Source organism: Salvia hispanica, chromosome 4 (genome assembly GCF_029641045.1).
Source record: "Salvia hispanica isolate PSC_SH4W2 chromosome 4, Shi_PSC_v1, whole genome shotgun sequence".
Lineage (NCBI taxonomy): Eukaryota > Viridiplantae > Streptophyta > Magnoliopsida > Lamiales > Lamiaceae > Salvia > Salvia hispanica.
Genome location: NC_142695.1, coordinates 9696084 through 9705912, shown reverse-complemented (window position 1 = coordinate 9705912; position 9829 = coordinate 9696084). Strand labels below are relative to the sequence as shown.

The 9829-nt window shown below is 36.8% G+C and overlaps 1 protein-coding gene across 1 annotated transcript; it reads right to left on the bottom strand.

Annotated features, from left to right (window-relative positions):
• Window positions 1–6450: 6450 nt before the first annotated feature.
• LOC125194616 (uncharacterized) lies at window positions 6451–7510 on the bottom strand. Its single transcript, XM_048092865.2, has 4 exons — window positions 7222–7510; window positions 6867–7141; window positions 6709–6780; window positions 6451–6624 (listed from the first exon to the last, which is right to left on the bottom strand). The coding sequence occupies exons 1-4, from the start codon at window positions 7508–7510 to the stop codon at window positions 6619–6621; spliced, it is 642 nt and encodes a 213-aa protein (XP_047948822.1). The 3' UTR covers window positions 6451–6618.
• Between the last annotated feature and the right edge of the window lie 2319 nt (window positions 7511–9829).

Below are 9829 nucleotides of genomic sequence, written 5' to 3'. Positions count from 1 at the left end.
TTCTGGGGCCGTATCACACTGGATGAGGCCACGTCCAGCCAGGGCCCTATTTATGCTCCCTCCCGTGCAAAGATAAACTCCATCCGGAATCCGGTACTGAGGTACATGGCCAAGGCCTTAGTCTGCTTCCCATTTGCTCACAAGGAACTGGGCAGCATTTCTTCTGACGTACTATTCATTCTATGGGACATCTTGGCCCCACCGGCGGATCAATATCGGATATTACATGATTAAGCACCTGGAGAGAAAAGCAAAGAAGAAGAGTGTGAAACTATGTTGTGGGGATGTGGTCACCCGTCTGGCCCTCCATTTTCAGGTCGATGTGGAGGAGCGGGATCCCGATTCTGGGCCAATGTCCATTGATTGGGAGTTTTTGAAGAAGTCGGGTATGATCACGGTAGACAGTAGGGGCGTCGGGTACTTCATCCTAGGCCCGAAGACATTTTTACGATTCCCCGACCCTATACTTACTGCTGTCGGGGGGTGGACTTATCAGGATAATTGGAAGATGAACTCGGATGCCCATTTGGCAAAGATAGAGAGTGATCCTCCCCAGGGCGAAGGTCAGCGACCTATGCGTGTGGGCGCCCATTTACTCCAACGCCCAGAGATCCCCGATGAACCTTGCCTACCCGAGCTGAAGAAGAAATGGACGATGATGAAGAAGAGGAGGCTACAGAGCATGAGCCAGAAGGGAGCAACCGACCGAAGAGAAGTCGCCCAGTAGGCCTCCCTTCTAGGGAAAGGCGAATGACAGACATTACCTCAGGGATCCAGCAACTGCAGATGGGCCAAGACAACCAATGGGAATTTATGCGACAATTGCGCCAGGAGAATCAGTTGATGATGGCTCGTCAAGAATTCCGTCTCGAGGCTTGTGAGACGCGGATTGAGCACCTTCAAGCTCAGGGGGATACACGATGGGCTGAGGCACAAGCCTTCTACCAAGCTTATTATGCGAGGTTTCAACCTCCATCTGAATAGAGGTAACCACACCAACCACTCCTCTTCAAACTTATTCTATCCTTCGCATTGAATAAGTTTGGGGGGGTCTGACATGGATTGGTGATGCTTCCCCCACTATCTTTGGTGATGATGAACTTCTTGATTGGTCGATGTTTTGTGAACTGTTTTGTTTCTCTTTATTTTGTTTCTATTTGATTTGTGTATGTCCCTCCTATGGGACTTGAATATGGGGATGTAATGATCGTATAATTATTCATACTGTGAGGTGTTTATTTTTGGGCGCTTATGATGATTTCTTTTGTTGTCTAAAATAATGCTTTGCGAAAATGGCGGGAATATGCTTAATTGGTTACAAATGCTTTTGAGTGAATTGCTTGTTTGCTTGATTCAATGCCAATTCCCAGTGAGATTTGAGTCTAACATTCGTTTCGGTGTGATTCTATCAAGTACTTGTTGTTGTTTCTAGAACTTGCTCCGAATCATTTTCAAGTCTACATAGTGAATGTGAATTTAGGAGATTACGTTAGGCATTCTTTGTTTGTCCCTTCACAAGTGTGTAAATTGTCGTAATCCTTAGTCAACCCTCCTAGCCTATAAAAAGAGTGTCGATTGTTGATTCATTGTTAAATCACTCTCAAAAGTGACAAGCCTACAAAACTTAGAAGCACATATCGGGTGTTGTAAAAAAAAATAATGGAGGTATAAGCTAGACGAAGTCTAGAGTAAAAAAAAAAAAAAGTAAAAAGCTTATAAATTGTGGAGGTATAAGCTAGACGAAGTCTAGAGGGGTTTTTGGTTGGGTTTCTAAATAAGTGGGAATCAGATGGGAGGAAGAAGTTTGACAAAGTCGTACTTATCTAAGAATTGTATTGAGAAATGGTCTTTTGTTGGGAGATTCAATATGTGGTACTTGTGCTTCGTATTCTTTTCAGCCACTTAGCCTAAAATTTCCCTACCGTCCAAAGAGCCACATTACAACCTTAATAAAGTCCTTTCTGATTTTAGATTCACTTTCACACTCTAGTAGAGGAGATGTTTGATTTTGAGCAAGCCTATGGTAAACACTTCTTGTATTTTGATTTGAGTGATTAATATTGAGCCTCTATACATTTGAGAGTGAGAGAAGCATAAAAAAAATCATTGAAACCAAGTGATACACGAGACAGTAACTCAAGGTAATGCTTGATTGATCTTTGCATATTTCCATGCCGCTGTCTTTTAAATTTATATCTGAAGCAAAGCCCAATTTCACCTCTTGTATGAGTTTATTGTTGTGATCTTCTTCTTCTTATTTGAGGACAAATAAGGTTTCAAGTTTGGGGGAGTTGATAAACTCATGTTTTAGTCGGTTTAATTGGTACGTTGAGGTGCTTAATGCTGAGTTTTGATGCTTGAATTGTCTATTTCCAGTCAATTAACCTATCTTTTGGAGTTTCATGTGTTTGTTGAGTGTTCTAGGATAAGTAGATAAAAAAGAGGCAAAAATCCGGCCAATTGTGGATAGGAGGCAGCAGGGCCTTTAAAGGCTACACCCGACCGGGTGAGTTTTACTCTTATAAATTCTACCCGGCCGGGTAGGACTTGAGGACCAGAAGGAGCAGGAAAACGACACCCGGCCGGGTGCATTTACAACACAAATATTACACCCGGCCGGGTATCCTGAAGACAGCGTGACGAGTCCAGAAAGGGGTCTGAAATGGTCACCCGGCCGGGTGGATTTACAGCACTAAAATCCTACCCGGCCGGGTCAGTCAGTTTGACGGGTTTGACTTCTGAAAACGCGATTTTTGACGGAAAAATCAAGAGAAAAAGGCTAGGGTTGGATGGGACGAGATTCATTCTACCTTACCGCCTCCAACACTCACACACCCCCCCAAGAACACTTCTAGAGAGAGAATTTAAGATTGAAGACTCCAAATCGGAAGATTGAAGACTTCACTCCATAGATTCGTTCCACAGGAGTTCTTAGTATCTATCTTTCATGTTTTTGTTCGGATTCTTTGTGTTAAACTTAGTTTTCTCCATGAACACGAGTAGCTAAACACCTTTTGTAGAATTCTTGGTGAAGATGCATTAATTTCATAGTTTTTATCCAATTGATTTTATTCTTACCTTGCTCTTGTAGTTATTTGATTATTCTTGGGTTTATTCCTTTCAATTGCTTGATCACCACTTGATTGTGTATGATTAATTAGATTAATCGGGAGATGAAATAATTAATCTGGAAATAGGAATAGTTCACACCTTAATGCAATAAAACTTGGGAGAGTTGAGGATTTGAGTGAGGTCTTTGACCTAATCGAGCTTTTGGGAGTTAGGGGTTTTAGGATTAGAAGGGGACTTCAATCCTAGCACTTAATCTACAGGTTTCTCACCTCGGGAGGGGGTTTTAATCTACAATTGTGGTCGACTTAGTAATTCTAGAGACACCAAAAGGTAAGACAATTTGATTGGATAAGAGCTTGGAATTTTGCATCGGATCCTTGAGTTCTACAATTTTCTCCATATTATCTTTTCACTCCGTGTTTATTTGTTTTTATTTATCTCTTTGTTCATTATATGCTTTTCGTAGTGTTAGAAAACAACCAAACCTTTCATGATTCTCTAGATAATAGTCAACATTTGTTCGTGGTAGTTAAGTTGATACGAATTTGTCTCTGTGGGATACGATACTCTTGCTTGCTAATTGCTACACTAGCCCCGTACACTTGCGGGTATCACTTGTGTTAAAATAAGTTGAGTCAGCACCCGAACCCAGATCGGGAGGGAGCAGCAGCTCTGTTCCTACTCCTACTTCTACTCCTACTCCTCCTGTTCGTGGCACCCGCACCCCATTCACTCCGGGTGAGATGATAGCGATGTTCAAAGCCTATTTGGCAGTCTCCGAAGATCCGGACGTCGGCACGAACCAAACCGGGGATACGTATTGGTGGCGCATCACTCGCCTCTACAATGAAATCCGCCCGGATGGAACCATCTATCGCAATGATAGTATGGTGCGCAATTGCATCTTCAGATGCAACTTAGAGATCGGTAAGTTCCAGGGGTACTTCCAACAGGAAGAGCGGGCGGCGGGGAGCGGCAAGAACGAGCTCGACATCATCAGTGTCGCCTTGGCGACCTACCAAAGCTTGGAGTTTAAACCGTTCAAGTACCTCTCTTGTTGGCAGGAGGGGCGCCAACATCCGAAGTATAAGGGTGGCGTAGTTGCATCCTCCTCCAGCTCCTCCAGCAAACGGTCCAGGTCGGTAGCCCTATCCGACGACGCCTCCGATGATGTGGCTACCCAGCTTGCCGGAACTAACTTGGGTAGCCCCGACGCTGGCCCGAGCAGTTCCCGCCCGCAAGGAAGGAAGAAGGCGGCGGCCAACCGCCCCCGCCGTCACACCCCGACTCCATCCGCCCCCGCTCCCGCTCCCTTTGTGCCTCCTCCACCCCCGAACAACTCGTTGAGGACCCTCTTGAGCCAACTCCATTTGAACGATACGTCTAAGATGACTCTGGAGCAACTTGCAACACATGAGCAAATGATCCGGGGTCTCAAGAGGCAATTGGGGTTAGAGGAGTAGTCTTCCACGTGTGTAATTTTTAATTTGTAGGATTTTAATTATGTATTTTTTTTATTTTCTAGGATTTTAATTATGTATTTTTATTTTTTAGTATTTTAATTATGTAATTTTTATTTTTTAGGATTTTAATTATGTAATTTTTATTTTTTAATGTATTTTTATAATGTAGAAATGTTTTTAATAATTGGAGTATTTAAATTGAATAATAGAATGGTGGGACCCTTGAGCTTGTCCTTGGCTAAGAGCACGGATGTGGGTGTTGTGCTCTTAGCTAAGGACAAGGAGTAAAAGTGGGTCCGGGCCCACCTCCGTGCTCTTAGCTGATGGGGATGCTCTTAAAACCCGTGTCGGGTCAACGTGTCCCAAATTATCTGGGATGGAAGGAGTAATTTGGAATTTCACATGATTGTAAAATTTGAAAATTCGTAATCACATATATATATATATATATTGCATACACGTAATACACACTTACAACACTCATACATAATACCCGCACTGGTTACCCACACACATCATACGCACACTACACGCAATACATATACTGAATGCACATGTACAAATATAGACACTGTGCACATACAAATTTTGGCTCATCCCCCAAAATTAGATTAGGTCTAAATATGGAAAGTTTTTAATCAATTACCCATCACTAATAATATGGATCCACAATCCACTGATATTACTTCTACTGTCTTTTCCCTCTCTGTGTTACTTTTTCTCATTTCTCTTTACTTTAGCAATTACACATTAAAACTTGTGTCATTTACAAGTTTTTTCTATTTTATAAGGACAGAGGGGGTATTAAAATAAGTACTACTTCATGCTGGTTAAACCAAGTATGCGATCTCGATTATTGTTTATTTCAAAATCTATATAAGTAAAGTTGAGCATAAAATGTTGGTCCAACATTACTTAGATTTGTAATATGTGTGCATTTTTAATAACCCAATAATCATAATTTCTTGGGTAGGTAACGATGATCAGCATACAAGATGAATTAATATTGTTACTTTATAAAATCATGTCTATTATAAACTAAGCAAATAAATTGTTATTTCATTTCTACCTTCTTTCGGTTTCTACCTTCATTCTATTTTACCACATTTCATATAAAGAATTGACCTCATAATCCATGGTTCACTTTAACAAAATAGTCAACATTATTTTTGATATAGCGACAATTGTAATTCTTTCTCTGTGTAATAACAAGAAAATGTTATAGTGCTATATATGTATGTCATAATATAATCATTAACGGCTGCTTTCACCTCATTAATATATCCGTCATATCTTAATCGTAACTATGGTTAATATTGTATAACTAGCATGATGTAAATATACTAGTAATTGAAAATTAACAGACTACAATCAAGGATTGATGAACTTTAATAGTAATAATATACTTATGTGACTATGTATACGAATGTATTCAATTTTTGCATAACATTATAAAGACGATTACTACTAGTATTTAACAATTAACACGATTGCCGATCGGTACATTGAGTATTTAGGGTTTTACATGTAGCTGCTGCAAAAGTGAAAGTCAAGGATTAATTATTTAAATCAAGAGTGCTTTCATGACTTGGACTACCTACACAACGATTACAATAATGAAAAGAATTCTGAACTTGTCCATTTTTAGCTAGCGCCTCTATTTTATATGTCGTTTACCCTCGGCTTGAAATTAAATTAGAATCAATACCTCATAAATAATCTTTACTCTAGTTTTAATGTTTTAATTCTTTCCTATGTAGAATCCAAAGTTTGTTATATTTATTACTCCACAAAATATTACTAATAACTGGAATAATGAATTGATTTCGGGAAAATATTTGAAATAGGTGTTGGTTGGAAATGAGAAAGGTAACAAAAATGAAAATACTACTCCGTAAATAGGAAGATTCATATTATTACTAAATAAATCAGCTAGTCACACCGCTGAAATAACATTTATTTAAAAGCAAAAAAACATGAAAATAAACAAGCAAAGTCGAATCTGAGTAGTGATCCGGGCTTAAGTTGACATGAAAATACAACGATTATTCAGCTAGAGCATCTTCTTCCTCGAAACATCAATCTAGCCCTGTAATTAAATTGAACGCAGCCATTAATTAATGAATTGAATTAAATGAGTGAAACCAGTCCAAATTAAATGAAACACACATACCTTATGAGAATTTTCCGATACCTTGTACGAGTCTGCAGATATGGAATGCAACCATAATCCAGGAAACACAGCCTGCAATTTCAACATAAAATTAAATTATATCAATAAGAAGATAAGCTTAATATTAATATTAATATTAATTAAATTAAATTCCTCACATCCAATTGTTTCTGAACGTTCTTCGGGCGCTTCTTGGGGCGACGCGACGGCTTAGCTCCGGTGAGAGCAAAGATGTCTTCCTCGATCTCCTCTTTCGCTAGAGCAATCGCAATGCTGACTTTATTATCCTTTTTGTTTCCCGCAGATTTCGTTGTTTTTGCGTTGTTGGTGGTCTTGCTCTTGGCGACTCTCGGCCTTAAATTCCACACTTTAACCTCTTCTTGCTCTTTGATCTCCTTCTTAGGGCTTTCTTCCTCTTCTTTGACCTCCGAGTCTGCATATAAATTATTGTTAGCTTTTATTATTACTAGAATTAATTAAAGCAAATCATTTTTTAAAAAAAAAATTCCGTACTGTTTAGGGTTTCCATGGCTTGTTTGCCCTTGCCATCAATTGGGAATGCTGCATCACCTTCTTCACGTGAGTAGCTTGCAGGAGAAGGGGCAAATGCAGCTCTCTTGTATACATTTCTCCAGTCATCTGTTTTCACAGCCTGAGGATTTGCGTCCGCTTCTGAAGAAGAAGCGGACGCAGATTTCTTCACATGAGGATAGGGCAACACCAGCTCATCAACTTGCTTCTTCACGCCTTCAACGGCCGACAAAGGCTGGGGCGAATCGCTGGCTGGAGACAGGGACTTCATGATGGATGCAACTGCACAGATGCAATGTATGTTTTTAGATAGAGAAATGCATTAGAAAGTTAATAGAAAAAAAAAGAAACTAGTTTGAGTGAGCATACAAAATCGGAAATAGTAAGAGTTATATTTGGAAGAGAGAAGGGTTACCAATATTTATGTGTGAATGTGGAGTGTGAAGTGTGTGTGTATATATACACAAACATACTCAGCCGCAAGGGTTTCATAAGAGTTGATGGTTTTATTTTTTGTAGGTTGAAGAGATCTCCGCTGATTTTACATCACATGAAATAGTAATTCAATAATATTTTTCAGATTTTGATTTATTAGTACTAAATTACTTTACTTCTTATATTTTTCATTATTGAAATAATGAAAATGTATATATTTCTCTAATATTATTTTGGACTGGGTATATGATTGTATAAAACAATGTTCTTAATTAGTTAGTTATAGTACACCTCAGTTCTTAATGACGGCTATAGTGTCAGTATTGTCGCGACGTATGTGTCAATAATGTTGATTTTTGTCGTTAGCGTGTCTACGTAAATATTAGTTGAAATAGTTGTTGCCTGAAGATGTCGCTAGTATTTCGTAAAAGTTGACTCGTTTACTTTCCTAAAGTCATACGATCGAGTTATTGATGTCAAGACGTGCAAACGACAAAAATTAAAATTATTAATGTATAGGCCGCAATAAATATATCTTTTAATAAACTTAATTAATGTAATTCAACTATAGTAATTTAATTATAATTGATTGTAATGTGTTTGAATTTTACCAATGTCATTTGAATTAAATTTGTTGTACCTCTTCATCAAATAAAATAAAATATAAAACACAAATAAAATAAATAGTAGTAGCAGTATTATTGAAAGTGATTATTCATAGTGTTCGACATATAAGCCATGCCTAGAATATATATTGCACTAGTAAACTTATGTTTGAGTTGTGTGAACATAACTATTTTTTCAAGTGAGAAATTTAAATTGGTCAAATACTAAAAGCTGTTATAGATTACAGATATATACACTATAATTTTTTTTGTGTAAAGTATTGATATCAGAACCTGTCTATATGACACTTTCGGCTAGGGATAAAATGATGAGGAAAATCAAAGTAAAATGACAAAAATGAAGAATGAAAAAAAAGGTAATAATCCCAATTAGGGGCTGTAGATAAGTTGGTAGTTATCTATACATACCAGCGGCAAAATGATGCGTTGTCATACTAAATTCGTTTTCTATTCATCTTTAATATATATTCCCTGTAGTCCCTACTATTAAATAGTCATAGCATTTTTTTTTATCTAGATAAAAAAATATTTATTTCACTTTTATTATTTTTTAAGTAAGTGAATATCACATTCCATTATTATAATAAAAATAAAGTTTACACTACACTTAATTTTTCCACTCAATTTTTATAAAATCGAATAACTTCTTAAAATCCGGTCAAAAATATGAGATATCTATTATTTTTAAAATTTGGTTGAATGTCTCCATACATGTAATTAAATCATTTGCAATTTTATTTGATACGTATTTTGTTATGTTAATTGCGTAAATCCTTTTTAATATAGATTTCAACGGACATTCCTTGTTCACATTTGGTAGGTTGCTTTAATTTAGTGCCAGATTATCTTGACGAGCTATTGAAATTATGAGCATTTTCCAAGGCTATGAATAAACTCATTTTGGGGTTATTTTTCTTTGCCAGAATCACTATGTAATTAATTATTATTGTCAAGCATAGCACTTTATTCATAGTCATGTTATAATTCTGTGAGTCTTCTTATAAATCCGAATTTCACATCTTTATCATATATCTAGCATCTTATATATATGTTGTTTCAATCTCCGCAATATTATAGCTGAAATATTATTTTACAGTATTATGTCGATATCTCCTTTTTTTTTTTTGAAGTGGTATTATCTTCATATCTTAAAACTATTAAATCACAATATTGTAGATGAAATTAATATTGTTTTACATGTTCTGTCGATATCTCTTTTTTGAAGTGGTATTATCTTCATATCTTAAAACTATTAAATCAAAATGATGTCTATTGTTTTTGTTTTGTTACATCCTCCTATGATATTTTATAGTTTTAATAAGATAATTTTATGACGTGAAAATTTTATATCTAGTAAAAAAAGATGTGTTATGTCCACATAATATATGATGAAAAAGTAACCCTTCCATTAAATGAGCACAAAGTGAAATTGAAATTCTACACTATTAAAACGAAAAGATTATATAGATATCAAATTAAATAGAAAATAAAAGAACAATGAAATGTCACATGTCGATAATGTATTTTTG